The sequence below is a fragment of the Paralichthys olivaceus genome, chromosome 13 (assembly GCF_024713975.1).
Source record: "Paralichthys olivaceus isolate ysfri-2021 chromosome 13, ASM2471397v2, whole genome shotgun sequence".
NCBI classification, from domain to species: domain Eukaryota; kingdom Metazoa; phylum Chordata; class Actinopteri; order Pleuronectiformes; family Paralichthyidae; genus Paralichthys; species Paralichthys olivaceus.
In genome coordinates this window covers 1,063,616-1,084,509 of record NC_091105.1, presented here as the reverse complement: position 1 = coordinate 1,084,509, position 20,894 = coordinate 1,063,616, and the positions used below count along the sequence as shown (strand labels likewise).

General features: G+C 45.7%; 2 protein-coding genes across 4 annotated transcripts; one reads left to right on the top strand and one right to left on the bottom strand.

Annotated features, from left to right (window-relative positions):
- The first annotated feature begins 330 nt into the window (after positions 1-330).
- On the top strand, positions 331-4,401 carry hapln2 (hyaluronan and proteoglycan link protein 2). Of its 2 annotated transcripts, none has more exons than XM_020112832.2 (6): positions 331-530; positions 866-970; positions 1,380-1,736; positions 2,147-2,263; positions 2,350-2,532; positions 3,173-4,401. In XM_020112832.2, exons 2-6 carry the CDS (start codon positions 892-894, stop codon positions 3,448-3,450), a joined length of 1,014 nt encoding a protein of 337 aa, XP_019968391.2. In that variant the 5' UTR covers positions 331-530; positions 866-891; the 3' UTR covers positions 3,451-4,401. The 2 variants fall into 2 exon arrangements, with proteins under 2 accessions (XP_019968391.2, XP_019968392.2); XM_020112833.2 differs by having other exon boundaries at positions 860-970.
- Positions 4,402-4,728: 327 nt separating this feature from the next.
- bcan (brevican) lies at positions 4,729-19,236 on the bottom strand. Of its 2 annotated transcripts, XM_069536948.1 has the most exons (17): positions 19,055-19,236; positions 18,903-18,929; positions 18,763-18,857; positions 13,645-13,724; positions 12,964-13,356; positions 12,595-12,769; positions 12,240-12,367; positions 11,550-11,843; positions 10,514-11,398; positions 9,204-9,947; positions 8,538-8,738; positions 7,451-7,552; positions 7,195-7,353; positions 5,992-6,074; positions 5,731-5,875; positions 5,458-5,640; positions 4,729-5,322 (listed from the first exon to the last, which is right to left on the bottom strand). In XM_069536948.1, exons 3-17 carry the CDS (start codon positions 18,771-18,773, stop codon positions 5,195-5,197), a joined length of 3,711 nt encoding a protein of 1,236 aa, XP_069393049.1. In that variant the 5' UTR covers positions 18,774-18,857; positions 18,903-18,929; positions 19,055-19,236; the 3' UTR covers positions 4,729-5,194. The 2 variants fall into 2 exon arrangements, with proteins under 2 accessions (XP_069393049.1, XP_069393048.1); XM_069536947.1 differs by lacking the exons at positions 18,903-18,929; positions 19,055-19,236 and having other exon boundaries at positions 18,763-18,878.
- Between the last annotated feature and the right edge of the window lie 1,658 nt (positions 19,237-20,894).

The window sequence follows — 20,894 nt, the reverse complement described above, 5'->3', positions numbered from 1 at the left end:
GAGTGTTGTTGAAGTTGCTGTAGTTTGTGTCTCCGGTTTGGTTCTCGGTCACAGATCGATGGCATCAGTTGGATTCAGGTGCGACTGGTGTTAAAAATGTAGGTTATCATTCAAACCACTGGAGAACAGATGGTGATCGCTCCATTATCCTCGGCCAAAGTCGATCAGGGCACATTTGCAAATGAATTTGTAAACTTCATCTTGTCTCACTTCTGACAAACAGAATCATGAAGGACCTTCGTTAACATCTAGAGCAGAGAGAAGAACAATCCTGTTTACACTTTGTTTTGAGAGAGAGAGAGAGAGAGGGAGAGGCACAAGGAGGGAGGGAGGGAGAGAGAGAGAGAGAGAGAGAGATGAACGTGTGACTAAACGGTCTCGACTCGGACAGAGGGGGTCAAACAGTGAACTCTGCTCTCTGCAGTTATGAATCATCTCTGAATATTATGATTGGACACCAAGAAGACATTGTCGTCATGCGGGACAACGCAGGAGGACGAGTGGTCAACCGCATCTTCGCACCTTCACAGGTTTGAACTGTCGATGTTTTCTTCCTATTCCTGAAAAACAGGGTTGTGTTTCCTCCTCTTTATTAAAGAGTGTGTTCTTTCAGTTGCAGAACAGGATGAACTGATCTCACGTTTCGATTTTTAACACCTTCACTCAAAAACAGCTCCTGCTTGAGCTTAGATTTTCTCTGCTTGGGTTCAAACTCTGCACTTGCACTCAGATATTTTGTTTCTTGCCCTCAGATTTCCTGTGCTGCAGCTTCAGCTCTTCTCCTCACATTGCTCCTGTGTGCACATGTAAAAGAAGTAGTACTTAGTAAGAACTGTGTGTTTTTGTGTTTTCTTACCAATCGTAGGAGTTTGGAAAGTGACGTCCTTCATAATGAACTGTGCCGTGGTTCTTCTGTTAACATCCAGCTGCTTCACCTGGTCTGCAGCTGGAAACATCCCCAGCAGAGAAGGTAGCGTCCACACACTGTCTCACAGCAAAAGAAACCCAGATGTTTGTGGAGCTGTAAAATCTGCAGCCTGGTCAGATGATGATTTGAAGAGTTAAGAGTTATTTCAACAGCAGCAACTTTAACACACAGCTGGTGGTAAAGACTGTTTACATGGAAACCAATAATCTGATCATCTATCAACCTCTTTATGAATTAGACGTAACTCCGACTTTTACATGAGTTGCTGATAAAATACTTCATTCATAACTTTGTTTCCATGTAACAGAGCGATTACGTCCACTGTGTCAAACATCAGACATTTAACCTAACCCTAACAACAACAGGAGTGTATGTAAAATAAAACGCGTTATCTGACGATGTTACCCCACGGTTTAAACGCTGACACCTGCTGGTTGCTGTTTGTCTCTAGCACCCAACAAGCTGAAGTACCTGTTTGAACCGCCCGTGTACGCTGAGGTCGCTGGCCGGAGGGGGGGGAATGTCACCTTGCCGTGTATTCTGAGAATGAAACCCAGCCTTTACAAAGTGAAATGGACAAAACTGGAGCCGGGACACGTGGGGCCGGAGTTTATCATCATGATATCAAACGCCCACACCTTCAAGCCGTACGGCCGTCTTGGACCGCGGGCCTCTCTTCGAAAGGCTCACACCATGGACGCCTCCTTGCAGCTTAGCCGTCTTGAGCTGGACGATGGCGGCACGTATCGCTGTGAGCTTGTCAATGGCCTCGAGGATGAGAGTGTTGTCATAACGTTGACGATTGAAGGTAACTGGAGCAACGAGACCAGGGAGTCAAGGAATGTCTGGAGGGAGTTGAGTGTGTTTGTCAACTGGTGTAAAATATGTTTGAGACGTTCCCACAATAGAATCTGTGTAGAGATGGACGAGGTGACTGTAGTGACGTTTGTTCATTGTTCTGGTAAATTTGCTTTAAATTAGTTGATGTTATAAAATTGGGTGAGAAGTCACACTTGAGACCTCACGATTGTTTGACCATGTGTATCAACGGAACGTCGATGCCATGGCTCCTTCCCCCGGCCACTACCGCACAGATACTGACTCCGATGAGCATCCATCTTTAAATACAGGGGCAAGGATTTCATCAGGGCAGAGGGTTTGTGTTTGGGATTCCCGTCTTTGACATGACACGACTGACACGATGGCTTCTATGTGTAGGTGTGGTGTTCCCCTATCAGAGCAAGAACGGACACTACAGATTCACTTTCTATGAAGCCATGGAAGCTTGTGCTGAGCAAGACGGCTCACTCGCCACATACAACCAGCTCTACAGAGGTACTGCCGCGCAAAGAGTTCACCAGCCACCAATCATATTGTATTTTGTCTGCATCTCTAATAACTCCGCATGTCTCCTCCTGCAGCCTGGATGGACGGTCTGGACTGGTGTAACGCAGGTTGGCTCCATGATGGAACCGTTCGATACCCAATTATCAATCCTCGACCTGTCTGCGGAGGAGAGCTGCTCCCCGGGATTCGCACCTATGGACCAAAGGATAAAGATCATGATCGGTTTGACGCCTTCTGCTTCACCTCTCAGACGTCTGGTGAGTTGCTTTGACTCATCTGCGCGACGTCTCCTTACATTTATGCCCCAATGTTGTACGAGCTTCAGCTTTTAATTGTAGAGCTCAACAATTTGGCTCCAGAGGTGAAAATCTCTTTTATTTTGTAAATGGAGGTTCTGATTATCAGTCATAATATTTTAAAGGTGTAGTCTGTTCCTTACCACAACCTTGAAATTCATGTCGGCTACAATCAGATCAAAATCAAACTTATTCCAAAACAGTAACTCACAATTTCCAGAAAAACCCAAACTTCTAGCATCCAGCATCAGGATGACCTTTAGCAGCAGATGTGCGACAGTGGGACTGAGAGTAGGTTGACAGAGGACAATCATTTCTGCTCGTGAGACATTTGAAAACAAAGTCATCAGTGGGAACATACTTGGCTCCATCCCTGAAAACATCCACTGGAAGCAGAAAACTGTGAGAAAGGAGTTGGAGGTTGTTTCTTCATCTGCTAAAAGTTCTAAAGTTTAATGGGATCTTTGACCGACACAACATCCGTCCACCAAGTGTCGTGGAAAGTCCTCCAGTTGTTTTTTAGTTATAACATTAGATTGTGTTCAAATGATTCCAAGCTGCTGGATTGAAATGTCCTTATCGATCTCTCCTTGTCTCACAGGCTCTGTCTTCTACATATCGGGGTCCTTCTCCTTTGAGCAGGCAGGACACGCATGTGAACATCAGGGGGCTGAGCTGGCGTTGGTCGGCCAGCTTTACTCCACCTGGCACTTCCAAAACTATGATCAGTGCGACGGCGGATGGCTGAGAGACGGGAGCGTACGGTTCCCCATCAGCAAACCCCGCAAGCGCTGCGGAGGCATCCCCGGGGCAGGGGTGCGCTCATTTGGATTCCGTGACAAGATGACACATCTTTACGGAGCCTATTGCTATAGGTAGCCTCAAGTAAAATCATGAAGTCTCCCAGTCAACAAGCGCAAATTGATTTCACGCTGTTATTTCCAGGAACAGCAGCAGCAAACGGTTTGAATAAGACTCGTTCATGCTTCCTTTACGTACCAAAAGAGATACGTCCCTTTCAAACAATGTGACTGTCATCATCCGTCCATGCGTCTGTTAGGTAGGCTATGATTCTCTTACTACACTGCCCCCCCATGATCTCCAGTGGTACTGCTACATTTTGTCTCGTACCACCAATAAGGACAGAATGAATGCAGAGTACGGACAGAACGCTATGTTTCCGTATATGTATCTAACATTGAGCATGAATGAGCCTATAGAGATCAGTTTTTCTGCGTCATTTTGCGTTACCACAACAGGTTGTTGGCATCAGGCCACTTCACTTCTCGTCGACTAGTAACTGACTTAAAAATGTCTTCGTATGACCCACGAGCACCAAAGCAAGAAATCTCACATCTGACGCAACAGACGATTACTGACGTCAGGCGTATATGGTTATATTTACATTTTTTAAGAAATCTCATTAACCATATAATGAAGTAATTGTGTCCGCACCAAGATGGCGCTGAACCAAACGTTAAACAGCCGCTCACTAACCAGTCAGTGACGTCATGATTCACACTTGCTACAAGTCAAACCCAGGTTAAACGACCACGTGTGATTCAGTCAGAAGCAATAATCATTGTCGGTTGGTGAAAACAGACGTAATGTTGTCGTGGGTTAACTTTGGAAAACACCAGCTTCTGTGAATAATTCATAATTAATAATGAACAGATGTTAATCATCCTTCTCTTAACATGTGATGAAAATAAACCTGCTTGTTTTCTGCTTGTTTGTTTATTGAACACGACAGGAAGCTGCTTCCTCTGAGGTCAAACTGTCAATTAATCACATGTCATTTAATTTATTCAATAAATTCAAATATCAACATATCAGTGTACTGATTTGCTAATAAAACTGGACTATGTGTGTGTGTGTGTGTGTGTGTGTGTGTGTGTGTGTGAACTATTGACGAAACCTACGTACATTATTTTTTCAGACTCATAAAGTCACTGTGACTTAAACAAAATCTGACCAATCTGAGACCAAGTGGACATTTGTACCAAATATGAAGAAATTCCCTCGACTCGTTCTTGAGATGTCTTGATCTCAAGGATGGACAACCTGAAAACATAATGACTCCGGCCACTAGGTGTCGCCAGCACAGACGCAGAGTTAAAGTGAAGTCATGTTAGTTAAGAGTCGTGAGATCATTAATCATCATTAATTCATTCACCTTTATGCAGTTAAATCCAACAGGTAACAAGAGCAACAAGAGATTATAAAATTACATTTAATTGATTCATTTCTACGATATTACTCGTACACGTAAATAGTTTGTGTTCATTGTAGATTTGATTATACTCTATATATATATTACCTATATATTACAGCACTTCTTTTACAAGTAGATACAAAACTAGAAAAAGTAATTACCACTACCACTTTCCTCTTATATGTAATTATATAATATTAATTACTTTTTTCTTGTTAATTTACGAACGTATTCTCATTAAACTACATTATTCTTAAAATCTCTCCTCAAGGTTTCTTTAAGATGAAAGATTACTTTAACTCGATGCAGAAACTGGGCTGGAACGTCTCGTGAGACACAAGACGAGTGAGACAACGGGACGAGGAGAAGATTTCGTATTCAACAGAAGAAATAAAGGAAAGGATGTTTCTACACATCCCACTTAATGTCCCAGAACAGCGGCGCTGCTCTCTCCGTGGCTGCACCCGTGACCTCCGTGACGACCTCTCCGGGCTGGTGAGGCAGCGACGTGACCACGTCTTCTTCCACTGAGCGAGCTGGAGGGACAACAAGTTCACATTTATGATCTCAGAGCTTTACAACGAGAGGAGCGAATCTTTGCTGCCTGCGTGCAGAGTTTTTAACTGAGCGACTGTGACACAGCTCTGAACGTTGTCAACTCAAGCACTTACGTGGCGTGCAGGTGATCAGAGGCTCCTCCCACTGGCCACCGGGCAGGCACTTGATTACAGGATTCAGTTTCTGAACCAAACCCTCTTCACAGTAGTACCGCACCTTGGTGTTGGTCTCGAAACGCAGACGCTTCTTCCCGAACACCTTGGCGTAGGGAACCTGCGGGGGCTCGCCACACGAGGCTGTTGGGTGGAAACAAAATGGAGACATGTTCTGTGATTTCAACACAAGAGCTGCTCTGGAAAAGGTGCAGCTTCATCGGGTGAACTCACAGACACCCTTCTTGCAGGTGTAGGACAGGTGGTAGTTGCAGGGTACGTCGCTCCACTGGCCGCCATCGTGCCACACCATCACCGCACAGTCCTCGCCGGACAGGAAGTAGCTGTCTGGCTGGCCTCTGTACCAGTTCTCATAGAGCTGACACAGGATTCTTTTCTTAATGGGCAGCGATTCACTGCAGCCGATCAGTAACTGTGTATATCATTTTTATTCACCGTCGACCGTCAAGACAAACTTTAAACAGAGACACTCACCAGAGGGTTCCCGTCCGACCAGCGGAAGTCTCCCTCTATGGTTCTGTCATTTAGTCCGATCCACTGATATTCTCTGTATTTGTCTGCAAATAAACATTAGAAGAAAAACAGAGCAAGAAAATAAACCAGCGGCCTTTCTATCAGAGCACATGTGATATTCAGCATCCTGTTGTTTCAGTTTCTTTTGTTTGTCATATTTCTGTCCTGATTTATTTTCCCATTCGAAGGAGTGGGCAGAGACGTCTCAGGCTTCTACCCCCGGTTGTATTCAGACATATCTGGAATGAGATGATGGACATTAACAACCTTGAATTCAGTAAGAACGAAGCCTCGGCTGTTGTTTGCGGAACAGTTTGAGTGTCGGTCTGATCCATGGCAACCGCCCGCACAGTAAAACTCCACTGCCACCGGAGGAATGTCAGATTAGGATCTTGTCGCCTTGTTGCCAGACGAAACACCAGCTTCAAAACCGTGACGCTGTCTTCAAAAGAAAAAGGAGGATTGAAGACATGAAAAGTGTCTGTTGTGTCTTGTCTGGACACATTTGAGAGGCGTCGTTAAAACAAACTCGATACTCAGGACGTCCGGATCAAAGGAGCGTCGGAGAGTCGTTCCTGAGCCGTCTGTGTTTTCATCCACTGCGAAGGCAGAAAAAACATGGACGCTGTGAATGAAATGTGCATTTATGTGTTTGGAGAGTTGAAACCACAATCTGACATCTCTGAACTAAATCTGCAGGAAAGTGAAGAGCAAAGAAAAAGGATGAGGCAGAGACTGATCTGATGAACATGCAGTTTAGAAAAAGTTCAAATTAGCTGATTGTGAAATTGTGTTAATTAGTTTATAAGCGTGAAACTCAGCCGCCGCGTGAGTTCACAGTTAATATGCATCATGTCAGTCTGCTTCATGACTGATCCGGGATCTGTGGCCACAACGTGGATGGTGGATCGTGACCATGATAGAGGATCGTAGCTCAAGATCACACATGGTGACATCTGAGGCATCGACTGTAAATAAAGATGGACGACACGTCTCCACTTCCTCCCACGATCCAGAAATGAAGCCAAAATATCTCGGATACGATCGCGGCCATCTTGTGCGTTGGGAGTCCGACTCGTTGCTGGAGCATGTGACTCACAGACTCTGGATGATTTTGGTTCCAGGTCTGCTGTTTTTTTTCTTTTCTGGGGTTTCACACTTTACCGTTGACGTAGTCTTGCTCCTCTGGGGTCATGAGGGAAATCAGGTGTCCGCCGCACATCCGACAGTGCTGCTCCGCCGCCTCCCAGCTCTGCCTCTTGGTGAAGTGATGGTAACAGAAGCCCTGGAACTTCTCCCAGCCCGGCTCACACACCTCCAGGTCTGAGACACAGAGGAGGACAAGAGGAATCAGTGGGAAGGTCTTTTTTAAACGACTGTGTGTCTCCTCTGTCCGTGCATCAGGCAGTTGATACGGCACCTGTCTGGCACAAATCTCCTCCGTAAGCCGGCAGACAAAAGCACTTTCTCGTTTCACCGTCGACACAAGTGCCTCCATTCAAACAAGGCTTCTCCAGGCAGTCTGCAGGAGAAGAGGATGAGGATTCTAATTAAATATCACAATGATTGTAGAGAAATCATCTGATAGAGCCGATAACACTTCATTATTTAAGTCGTGTCATTTGTCAGGAACCATCAGCGTCTCACACTGCAACCTCACGTGATTCGTTAGTCCTACTAAATTATTATTATTATTTTAAGAACTTGATTTATTCAGCATCTTTAAACGTGACCACTGCCACTGTACATATGTCAATAAAATAAAAGTAGATGAACCAGGAACTGATGTGGCTTTTATATCTTTTTTATAACACATTCTTTTTTGCTCAAACAAACAAAAATCACGTGATTCTCAAACTCACTAATGTGTGAGCACATTTCTGAATAATGAAATAATCCTTTCAAAACTAAAGCTTCACTGTGTCAGAACTTTTATTGATTTAATCCATAAATCCTGAACGGCCCAAAACAATCAACGTTCCTCTGTTCATCAAGACAATCAAAAACATTCTGGAAATTAAACTTCTTGAACTCAAATCAAACACCAGCAGATGGCGCTGTCACATCAGGTGAAGGACTGCAGGCTGCTCTACAGGGATCGAAATTCTATTTCTTTCCCACTTTAGTTTTTGCTTTTACATGTAAACACGAAACATAAAATTATTAATTAACTGTTACAGATTTTACTCTAATTCACCTGAATCAGGATTTTTGTCCGATCATTTATTTTGATAAATATAATAATCTTCTTTATTTTGCACAATTTAGTTTCAATCATCCCGACAGTGATTTTATATTTTAACAAACCTTTTTGGATTTAAATAGAAATGCTTGTGTTTTCTGAAATGTGGATATTGAAACCCTGCTTATGTAACAGAGGAGATTCCAGCTGTGATCTGAGTTGAATTGTTCTCTGAGTATTTATTCAAAGTGAGAAGCTAATCTCTGTGTTGTGCTGAGTCCGTGTTAACTGCAGCACACAGTAAATTCCTTTTTACTTCAGGCACCTGAAGCAGCTGCTGGTCTCACAGCAGGAAGTCCGGCACCCACGGCTTCCTGTTCCTCCTCTTGGTGATTCTCTGGGTTCATGGTGGCGGCAGCGTTCACATCATGAGCGTCTGTGGTGAGAGTCGAGTTCTCTTCGTCCTCACCTGGACGCCACGTGAATATTTCTCCTGTGCCGGTCTCACCTGCCTCAGATCCACCTTCTGCTGAGACAGATCATAAAACGTTCACAGGTTATTTCCAAAAACACACAACTGAACTTTTTAGATGATGAAAACTCAAACCCGTCAGTGTGAACGTGTAAAGCTCATATTCTCTTAACATGGTTCAAGGAGACTTTGTGTCGATGAGCCGGGAAAACATGAAAAGCAGGTTTGAAATGAAGTGAAATGAGTTTTTGTTGTTCGTTCGATGGATTCTATTCCATTTGCTGGAGGGGTCAGATATGAACTTAAGGAAGGACTCAGTAAACTGGATCCAGATCAGGTCCTGGATTCGTCTTCACTTTCGTTAACATCATAAGATACGATGAATTTGTGTGTGTGATTTGGTGCAGATCCAAATTAAAAATCTGTAGTGAACTTAAATGTGTTCATAAGGATCTGAGTGTTCTTCTAGTTTAGGTTTGTTCAGCAAAAAGCTTTTTCTGTTTGATCACTTAAACTCACCGCTGACGCTGCCGGTGTTGACCTCTGTTGTGACCTCTGTTGTGACCTCATCGGTGTCCTCAGCGCTGTATTCTCTGTCAGAGCGAGACTCCTGCGCTGTGGAGGAGGAGGAGGAGGCCTCTGGTTCCCAGCCGGGCGTCAGGGTTGGATGAGGGATCAGTGTGATTTTAACATCTGGACGAGGAGGTGCCTCGGTTCCGACCTCGCCATCTGTTCCCTCAGAGGCGTGGTCTGTTGCTACGGTCGGGTTTGTCACCAGATGTTGTGGTTTCATCTCCGGGCTTTGTCCCGATGATTCACCTGATCCCTCCGTCTCGTGTCCGTCCCTCCCCTCCGGGTCACTGTCTGTGACGCTTTGCAATGTGCTGAGAAACGCTTCTTGGCTCTCTTGTATTTTCTGCAGTTGAATATGTTCCTGGATGTCCTCCAGAGGTTCCACCCCAGACGAAGCGTTGCTCTCAGGCATGAGGGTGATAATCTCTGGGGAGCTGGATTCAACCTCCACCGACGGGGGAGAGAGGGTTACGGACGTGAACGGAGTGATGGGGTCGTGGTTTCGAGCAGGAGCATCGGTGGAGTCGTCTGAGTCTGTGATGACGTCTGCTGTTGGGATTTCAGTGGGATGGACGTGTCCACTCTGGTCCACCGGATCTGCCTCCTCTGAAGAGGATTCCACGTCACCACGGTCGACTGGGATGGACGACTCCATCATCACACCTGAGTGATCTTCAGGAGGATTATAACCTGTCAGGAAAACAGAACCTGAATTTATTTGTTCTTTTCTGAAGCGTTTTCGTTTGAGAGCGAGAATAACAGTGTTTTTTTTTTATCGTCCTCTTCGTCATTTTTCTATTCTTCGATTCACTGTAGGAATTCAAGCGTTTGACGAACGCAGAGAAGCAGCGTGAGGAGCAGAGCTGAAGCTGGAGAGCAGGAGATCTGAGTGCAAGCAGAGTTAATCGAAGAAGGGGCTATTTGAGTGGGAGCACGGGGCTTCATGAGGAAATCTGAACATGAAATCAAGAACCACTCTGAAACTGACCACGCTCTTAAATAAAGAGAAGAAAAAACGTTTAAATGGGACGATTAACATTTATAAAGTCTTAGTCTTCCTAAGATGTCTTCCTAAGATGTCTTCCTAAGATGTCTGCCGACTCTTCCAAACAGTTACTGTCATTGCTCGTGTCTCTGCTTTAGTAAAGTTGACCCTCACAGCATCTCGAGCAATAAGACCTGAAAAATATCCCAGACACTGGAACCACAACACGATGAAAGTTCTGTGTAACATCCTCACTTCAATGTTCGCTTACCTGAATCAGTCGTAGGCACCGGTTCAGAAATGGCGGAGGTGTCCATGCCAATCACACTCTGAGTTACTGGGTCTTGCGTCTCCTCCTCCAGAGGAGCGCTCTCGTCTCCACCCTGGGTCACAGGTGCAGTGGAGTGAACTTCTGTTTCCTCAGCGTAGCGTGAAGTAGTCACTGCTGATTCCTCCTCAGCGTCACCGGGGCCAGTCTCTTGCGGAGAGGTGCTCGAGTGGACCAGCTCAGTCTCAGCGATACGTTCCAAGTGGACAGACGGAGTGTGGTCCTCTTGATACATTGGAGGCTCACTCTGCTGGTGCAGGACTGTTGAATTGTTGAGCAGCTCCTTTGCAACATCTCCAGATGTTGCAGTAACACTTCGTGTATCCAGGGTTTGATTCTCTTGGTTAATCTCTGAAGTCTCCGAGGGCTCTCTGCTCACTGACATCGTCCCCTCAGCTGTGGCTAAAGTGGAGTCGTCACCAGTTGTTATTATGTCGACAGCATTTGAAGGAGAATGAGACTCTTCATGATCAGTCTGTGGGGTTTGGTCCGGTGCTGGTTGATGGGACTCTGGGTATTTGGCCTTTTCGACGGGCTCCCAGGTATCTTTGGTGGGAGCGTGCTGTTGATGCTCGGGCTGAGGAGTGACGGACGGATGGAGGTCGACTGTGAGCAGTGGCTTCTTCTCGTAACACAGGGTTTGGGACTGAGCCTCCACAGGGACCTGTTTTACAGGACTGAGCGTGTGGGCATGGTGCATGTCTTCGTTCACCTCTGCTGTCACCTCAAGAGTCACTGTCTCCTGACCACGGTTAGCTAAGAAAACAAGGTCCTCTGGCTCGGTAGCAAGAAAATCCTGAGTAGATTCAGTATAAGGGCCCGTGTCCCCTGGAATAAAGAACAGAAAGGTTACTTTTAGTGTTGAGCGGCAGAATCTGGGAAATATAGTCAACGCAACTGTTCAGCTCAATGTTTCCAGTGAAATCAAGTATCATAGATACGAAGAAGTCGACTGTTCCAGGACAGCTCGCTCTCTTACTTCTGAAGCAGTAGACATCATGTCGTGTGTGAGCCTCGGGGAAGCCTGTCTGGTTGCTGTAGCGATAAACGGTTCTGACCCCAGGTTCACCGCCTCCACAGCGCTCTCTAGGGGTGACGATGGGGTAGCGCACGCTGCCGTCTGCCAGCCAACCTGGACTGCAGTGGTTCAGTCCATCATTCCAGGCTGCATATAGCTGAGCTGTGGTGGCCAGCTCCGCCCCGAGACTCAGACAGAAGGCCTTGGCCTCCCAGAAGGTGAAACGCTGGGGGGCGGAGCCATGGATCACGTCACCTGTGCATGAGGATACACGTTGTAGGTTTTAATGATCTTCAAGATTCATATCTGTGCTCAAAAAAATCCCCTAACATCTGACTTTTGTCTGCAAATGGACTCAATCTGTATTCAGTCGTGGGTTAAATGACTCTGCAGTGGAAACCGGTTTGAACAGCTCTGATCTGTGGTGAAGGCATCGAGGAGGTGAACCTACTTTAAAAAACAGAAAGACAAACTCCTCCACTGGCGTTGGGAACGAAGTCAAAAGCTTTTTTTTAGCAGCATTTAAAAAAATGTAAATATGAACTGATATTATTGCATCTGAACATCTCATCTCATTCCGACAGACAGGAAACGAACAAAACTACAAAACATAATTCACAGGATGTAAAATGAATTTGAGTTTTTTCTCACCCTCGATGTTCTCCACATAGCAGTAGGTGTCATACAGCTCATCAGGCTCGACCAGTCCATAGTTCCTCACTCCTGGAAGTCCATCCATGTCCCCAAAACAGCCCTCTCTCGGCATCTGAATGGGATATCTGCAGAAGGAAATGACAGTGAGACGCCAAGTACTTCCTCTGTAACAGCAGCACTCACACCATCACTTGTCTGAGCTCTCGTCTGAGGGGCTGAAATGTTTTGGGTCAGGATCAGACGAGACTTGATGATCCATTTCAAAACATATGGAACCTGAAATGGAGGATTTTCACAGGATATCACTCGTTTCTCCAATTTAACAATAAACCAGTTTCCCTGGGGTCCTCACCTCACTGAGCCGTCCGAGAGCCAGCCTGCATCACACTGCTCGTATCCGCTGTGGTAGGCGGCCAGGAGCTGCTCCGGCGTGGCGATTTCAGCTCCGATCTCCTCACAGGCCTCTTTGGCCAGCTCGAAGGTGAAGGCGTAGCGGCTGGAGGCGTCGCGATAATGGAACACTACCCCTGTAAAACCCACATCGAGGTCCGGCATGAGAACAACTTGAGAACAACGATATGACGTTTATGTATTTATTTTAAATAAAGCATCTCAATCATGACTCAATCAAATTTGATTTGTATAAACTTTATTCACTCAAGATAGAACACTTACAGATTATTTTGATGTGGTGGAAAAAACATTTCTGTCTGATTCTGACCTTTGACCTTGACGTGAGCCACGTCGTCAGCGTCCTCCAGGCCCTGCTGCACCTCGCAGCGGTAGAAGCCCGTGTCATTCGGCCTCAGGCTTTCCAGTCGCAGGGTGAGGTCGGCGGGGGAGTAGGCATAGTTGAGCAGTGAGGCTCGGTCTTTGTAAGCCTCGCTGACTCTCACCCTGTCCCCCCGGGCCACCAGGATCTCCGTGTCACGGCCGTGAGTCAGCACGCTCCATTTAACCCGGGGGAGAGAGAGCACAGCGTGGCGGCCGTTGGTGGAGGGGGATGGCGGAGGGTGGGCCAGGGACACCAGGCAGGGTAGCGTCAGAGAGCCACCCAGCACGGCTAACACGGATGGGGAGGTGGGGATGGTCACGTGGAGAAGCTTTGAATCATCTGAAGAGAGGCAGCTTTGAGGTAACAGGCGACTTTTCAAGACATATGTACACACACATAAATTGTTGTTGGTCAGTAAAAAGATATTATAGCTCGACTGTCACTGAAAACATTTGTCATGCATTCTATATGTTGTGATGTCATCTGTTACACCTCTCACTCTGTTACAACTAAACAATGAGATGAAATGAATAAATCAATCAATGTCAAAGGTCACATTTGATTTGATGGAGTCCTCTCCTGGATGTCAGGGTCGGATGGTGGCTGTGGTGAGGTGAGGGTGCATACCGGAGTCGTGGGAGGTGGAGGACGCCCGCAGGATGAGGACACAGATGGAACACAGCAGCACAGGGAGAAGCACATCCAGCCTGCGGGTGAGAGACAAGAGGAACCACGTCTCTCACATCACAGACGTCACCTTTGACCTCGAATCAGTTCATTTGTAAATTCAAACCAACGTTGTACCGAGAAAATGTTTCATGTGCAAGAATAAATGCTGATGTGTGTGTGTGTGTGAAAGGCTCAACTGACGAGTCAACAACTCAGAGAGCAGCTGCTGGACTCACTCCACAGAACTGAAGTGAAGCTGCTGCAGGACGAGGATCTGTTCACCGGGTTCTTCGAAGACCAGAACTTCAACTTGAACTGGAGGATCAGTTGTTGTGATCAACATCCTCACTCACTTCTTGATGAGTCCCACCTACACACCTACACACCTACACACCTACACACCTACACACGCCAAGTGTGAAGCCAGTAAGATGAACGAACCTCGAGAGATGTGAGAACCAGACAGACATTTTAACTGTGAGTCCATACATCAGCAGCATCTCTGCTGGAGAACAGGGAAACAGGGAGGTCAAGGTTTAGACGAGTCTGCAGGAAATTAACAAGTCTGAGTTAAAGGTGACAGTGTGTGTGTGTGTGTGTGTGTGTGTGTGTGTGTGTGTGAGAGTGCAGACAGACAGATGGACTCGGACAGACTGAGCGACTCCTGTGTGTCCTCGGAGCTTTGTCACTGCTGTGATTCAGACTCCCGGAGCTGCAGAGTGTGAGGTGAATTCTGATCCCTACAAAACTCCCTGCAGGGTCGGACTGAAGCCCAGCCCCCGACTCCACTGGATTTATCCCCGATACTTCTCCTTTAGTCCTCAACCACAAAATTCAGCAACATCGCGAATGGAGAACTAACAATGTTCATCTGTCACAAACCTGAAAACGACGTCCTGCAGCTGGTCTGATATTTTGAAACCAAAGGACCGTAAACATGTAATAAAGATAAACGGTATCAAACTATATATTTTCACACTTAGTCATGATGACATCATTCCTATCGTAACACTTTTTGGATCTATATCAGCTTCAGGTTGTGTTTCGTCCTGTAGGAAGCAGAGATCCCTGAAAAATGCATTCTCCAGTTATCTCTGCATCACAAGACGAAGACAAAGAGGACGGATCGTACAATAGATCAGAATGATAACGTCTTCTCTTTACGGTGAAGACGGACTGAGGGTCTCATTCTCCGGCCACTGGTCACTGCCGATGCCAGAGACAGAAACGTTGGAATGAGAGCGAAGGTAAATGTGAACATGTCAACATCCCGTCACACTCAAGGAAATGGTCATAAAAAAGAGAGAGAGAGGGAAACAGAGAGAGAGAGAGAGAGAGAGAGGAGAGAGAGATGCATCCCAGGCAACATCACAAGTGCAAAGAGAGGCTTCACAAGTGGCTGAATAGTCGATGACTTCACCTTGAGGGGCCAATGGAGAGGGAGTTTGACTCCCTTTGCCAGGAAGGGTCATTTGAGGCTTGAGTTGGGGGGAGGGGGGGGGAGGGGGGTGAACTACATTCTTAAAGGACTGCAGCTTTGTGAGAGTTTGGCCCGTTTGTCACTTCACCCAGTGGCTCGGTGATTCTCACAACGAGTCTCACACTTCACTTTTATTTCTGGTGCTAAATTGAAACTTTTTTTTTTTTTTTAAACCCTAAAAGGATCATAAACGACGTCTGAGTTATTCCTCAGGCGAAGTTTAAATTTGATATATTAACTGTTAAAGGTCTTAACAAGACACATTTACAGAACGAATCACATGATAAATTAAACCTGAACCAACGACAATAACTTTAGAGCTTAATAAAGCAAACTACTCCAAAGTCATCGACTGTCTCCACCCCGCCGGGGACAGGGACACACATCGAGCTCGTCACGGGGTCACACGAGTCCCTCATGTGAAATACACACATACAATAATAACACCAGCTGGACTCGTTGGGGACAAACTTTGTTATTCAGATTTGAAAATATCGTCAGAATCCACCTGCTGAGGCATCATGGGACAAACCTGACACACCCACTCTTCTGTTTCCTCACGACCACCACCACCGTTACCCCTGCTTTAGCCCCTCCTCCATCATACCAGCTCAGACCCACATCGCGCCACCTCGGACGACTTGGTCTGCCCATCTCCAGGGGCAACCCCCCCCCACCCCCACCACCAACCCTTTCCCCTTCCTCCTGCCCCCCCCCAATAGACACAATCCGACAGGAAGCAGGGAGCAGCCGGGGAGGGCTGGAAGGAGAAGCGAACAGAATGGAGGAGGCTCGGACTCCCTCTCCTCATGTGAAACTCCTGAGTCTCAGCTTCAACTGTCAGAATCAAGGAGTTTACAGATCAAATCTGTATTTTTCATTTTTACATTAAAAAATAAACACGATGTCAAATTTTGTCACGTTTACGCTCCAAACTCCAAAACTCTGATCATCGTACATTTTCAGAACGAATAGAAGAAACGCATCAGACTCAGAGTGCGAGGTCGGACGACGGATTGAGAGACAGCTCACGAATGTGGACGTGTTGGTAAAGACTTTGACTCTTGACCTTGCTGGGCCTGAAGGTCGTTTGTGGTCGTCTCACTTCTTGAAAAAAGAAAACACCGGTCATCAGAAACAACGAGAATTTCATCTCTTTCAGGTCAGTGGTCCAGTTTGATCTGAACCGACCTTCTCGTGCTGTGACTCAGTCGATCCTGAACAGCTCAAACATTAGAAAACATAAAGACTTGATGTGCAAACTTTAAACTGTCGATCAGTTCAAAAGCTTCAGGAGTGATTGAACAGCGATGTTCAACTCTGAACAGAGTTTGTTAGATTTGTTACAGCGACGGCCCTTCTGGTTCAGGAAGTAAAGGATCATGGGTAATATCTGGCGTATCCAGTGAAAGGGACAAAAGCCACAAGATATAAGACTGCGGACGTGTGAGAGAAGCTCCGCCCTCTGAAGACTGAAGTTACAGAGTGTACCTGGTCTCCCACTGACGCGTCCCAACACAGAACATTCAGGGACGTGTCCTGTCTTCATTAACATGTCTGACCACGAGGGCTCCGCTCCGCCCAGGTCTTAAAGGTAAAAGCCTGAATTTAGTTTAAATCAAGCCGATCCAGGACGACGTGCAGGTCAACACCGATCTTTATCAACAACCTCATTTCATTTTTGATATTCTATAACCTATGGGGACCCGAGCGAGTCATTGCCAGAAACTGCTTCATGTAAATGTGCAAATGACAACGAACAATGAACCCTTGAATCTTGAATCAGCGCTGTCAGACACAGAGCATCAGAGGGAGCTCCCCTCCTCCACTCACTCGGAGAGTCGCTTTCTAGCTGCTGATTCATTTGTTATTCGTTACTTTTAAATATATTCATGTGACCTCATGCTTTGTGAAAATGTACTGGGGTACAAAGTACTGGGGTACAAAGTACTGGGGTACAAAGTACTGTGTAGTAAAAGAAAAGTACCTGAACATTAATCTACTGAAGTCACAGATTCATTAGTTCATTGATGACATGAAAACCACGTGTGCAAACACCGGAGCAGCAAATACACAAGATGGCGGAGTTTGTATCTGAGATGTTTTGGCTTCATTTCTAGATGGTGGGAGGAAGTGGAGACACGTCGTCCATTTTGATTTGAGTAGATGTTGGAGGACGACCCTGACTCCAAGAACCACTGTCCTCTGTGGCACGTGGACATTTTATCCACCAAGGTGATGGATGAATCTAATTGTTGTTTCTGATTGTGTTTTTATCATGTCCAATACTATTCATGTCCAATACTATTCATGTCCAATATTATTCATGTCCAATATTATTCATGTCCAATACTGCTATTCATGTCCAATACTGCTATTCATGTCCAATATTATTCATGTCCAATATTATTCATGTCCAATACTACTATTCATGTCCAATATTATTCATGTCCAATACTACTATTCATGTCCAATACTATTCATGTCCAATATTATTCATGTCCAATATTATTCATGTCCAATACTACTATTCATGTCCAATACTGCTATTCATGTCCAATACTGCTATTCATGTCCAATATTATTCATGTCCAATATTATTCATGTCCAATACTACTATTCATGTCCAATATTATTCATGTCCAATACTACTATTCATGTCCAATATTATTCATGTCCAATACTACTATTCATGTCCAATACTATTCATGTCCAATACTATTCATGTCCAATATTATTCATGTCCAATATTATTCATGTCCAATACTGCTATTCATGTCCAATACTGCTATTCATGTCCAATATTATTCATGTCCAATATTATTCATGTCCAATACTACTATTCATGTCCAATATTATTCATGTCCAATACTACTATTCATGTCCAATACTATTCATGTCCAATATTATTCATGTCCAATATTATTCATGTCCAATACTATTATTCATGTCCAATATTAATATTCATGTCCAACACTATTCATGTCCAACAGTAATATTCATGTCCAATATTATTCATGTCCAATATTATTCATGTCCAATACTACTATTCATGTCCAATACTACTATTCATGTCCAATACTGCTATTCATGTCCAATACTGCTATTCATGTCCAATATTATTCATGTCCAATATTATTCATGTCCAATACTAATATTCATGTCCAATATTAATATTCATGTCCAACACTATTCATGTCCAACAGTAATATTCATGTCCAACACTATTCATGTCCAACAGTAATATTCATGTCCAATACTATTCATGTCCAATATTATTCATGTCCAATACTATTCATGTCCAATATTATTCATGTCCAATACTATTCATGTCCAACAGTAATATTCATGTCCAACAGTACTCTCACTACATCTTGTCTCTGTTTTGTTAACTACAGTTCTGTGTCATGAAACTTTTTTATTTTCTGGTTCTTGATTTGTTCTTTTTATAAACTTGATATTTCGTCTTTTCTTTTGTCTTGACTTGTCTTGAGAGACACGAGGACATCCTGGACAAGTCCACGGTGTCTGATAAAGTGGAGTCAAAGGATCGATGCTCAGAGTGAATCACAGCGATATTTCCTCATGTGACTTACTTCATCTTCATCTTCGTCTTCGTCAGGCTCAACTCTCGGTTCTGTCGAGTTGTCGCTCCGGAGTCCGATCAGGTCCTGATCCTGGTCCGGTCCTGATCCTGGTCCTGGTCCGGTCCGGTCCTGGTCCTGGTCCTGGTCCGGTCCTGGTCCGGTCCTGATCCTGGTCCGGTCCTGATCCTGGTCCGGTCCTGATCCTGGTCCTGGTCCGGTCCGGTCCTGGTCCTGGTCCTGGTCCTGGTCCGGTCCTGGTCCGGTCCTGATCCTGGTCCGGTCCTGGTCCTGGTCCTGGTCCTGCGTCTTGCGTCCTGGTCGTCCGGGTCCGGAGCCGGGGTCCTGTCCTCCAGGAGCCGCTCTCTGCCGCTGTGATGAAAACACACTGACCCGAGAGAAGCAGAGACCCGCGACCAGGACGAGAGGAGGTGAAGAGATCCTCTTCCTCCTCCCTCTCCTGATGATGATGATGATGAAGGACGCAGATCAGCACCTCCTCCTCCTCCTGATGATGATGATGATGATGAAGGACGCAGATCAGCACCTCCTCCTCCTCCTGATGATGATGATGATAAAGGAGACCAGCACCTCCTCATCCTCCTCCTAATGATGATGGAGGCAGGCCAGCACCTCCTCCTCCTCCTCCTCCTGATGATGATGATGATGATGAAGGACGCAGATCAGCACCTCCTCCTCCTCCTGATGATGATGATGATGATGGACGCAGATCAGCACCTCCTCCTCCTCCTGATGATGATGATGATAAAGGAGACCAGCACCTCCTCATCCTCCTCCTAATGATGATGGACGCAGACCAGCACCTCCTCATCCTCCTCCTAATGATGATGGACGCAGGCCAGCACCTCCTCCTCCTCCTGATGATGATGGACGCAGGCCAGCACCTCCTCCTCCTCCTGATGATGATGAAGGACGCAGATCAGCACCTCCTCCTCCTCCTGATGATGATGATGATGATGAAGGACGCAGATCAGCACCTCCTCCTCCTCCTGATGATGATGATGATAAAGGAGACCAGCACCTCCTCATCCTCCTCCTAATGATGATGGACGCAGACCAGCACCTCCTCCTGATGATGATGATGGACGCAGGCCAGCACCTCCTCCTCCTCCTCCTGATGATGATGATGGACACAGACCAGCACCTCCTCCTCCTCCTGATGATGATGATGATGGACGCAGGCCAGCACCTCCTCCTCCTGTTGATGATGATGGACACAGACCAGCACCTCCTCCTCCTAATAATATTTTTACAGTACAGTTATTGTGACAGTAATATTTGAGTATTGTGTTTGTTTAGTAAAACTTATCAGACTTGTTATCAGACTTGTTATCAGAGTTGTTATCAGAGTTGTTATCATGTGCAGATGTTACTGAAGCTGTTCAATCGATTCAGAGTGAAACTGTACGAACTCAAACTCTGTGTCTGACACAGACTCACCACGTCAGCTCCAAGTTAACAAATCATTTATTCAAACGAAAGAACTTTTGATTCATTCTTATAAAAGGAAAATTACCTTCAAACCTTTAAAAACAAGTTTATTTCAACAAATGCAGCAGCAGCAGCATTAGAATCGTCCGCTGTCTCCCTGGTATCACTTCATCTGAGTCTGAGTGAATGTTCGTCCAGATGTTGCGTCACAACACCACCAGATGTGGTGAGGTCACGGTGACCTTGAGCATCAACATCAGTTCAGTTCATCCGTGACTCCAACTGCACGGTTTCAGACTCGAAGACGTTCCCTGAAGAAGGAGATCACGTAGAGACGTGGGATTCTCACAGGTAGAACTGCACCCAGAGTTCTTCAGTGTGACGGTGGAGAACGTTTCCTCCTTCACTCCCCGAGCGTCTGTTCTGTCACTCTGCTGAGTGGGTGAGAGTCTGAGCGTCACCATCAGCTCCAGTTGAAGAGTGAAGCTGAACTGAGATCAGTTCAAAACACTGACAAGTTATTAACAACCAGAGTTTATCTCCAATGTTCAGCAGCTGCTGGGTCAGGAAGCAGAGGATCATGGGTAATATCCAGCGTTCAGTTGTGTTTCAGTCCAGTGGGACGACACAGTTGCTGTTGCTCATGTCAGTGACCTGCTGCCTGGACACACTCAGGGTTCTAACATGTGTAA

Excerpts from the sequence above, each read along its gene's own strand:
- hapln2 (XM_020112832.2), top strand. The coding sequence starts at position 892 with ATGAACTGTGCCGTGGTTCTTCTGTTAACATCCAGCTGCTTCACCTGG. Across the intron at positions 971-1,379 it reads AAACATCCCCAGCAGAGAAG|CACCCAACAAGCTGAAGTAC; the intron begins GTAGCGTCCACA and ends GTTTGTCTCTAG. Across the intron at positions 1,737-2,146 it reads CATAACGTTGACGATTGAAG|GTGTGGTGTTCCCCTATCAG; the intron begins GTAACTGGAGCA and ends TTCTATGTGTAG.
- bcan (XM_069536948.1), bottom strand. Across the intron at positions 13,357-13,644 it reads CTCCACCTCCCACGACTCCG|ATGATTCAAAGCTTCTCCAC; the intron begins GTATGCACCCTC and ends GCCTCTCTTCAG. Across the intron at positions 5,641-5,730 it reads CACCTGCAAGAAGGGTGTCT|CCTCGTGTGGCGAGCCCCCG; the intron begins GTGAGTTCACCC and ends TCCACCCAACAG.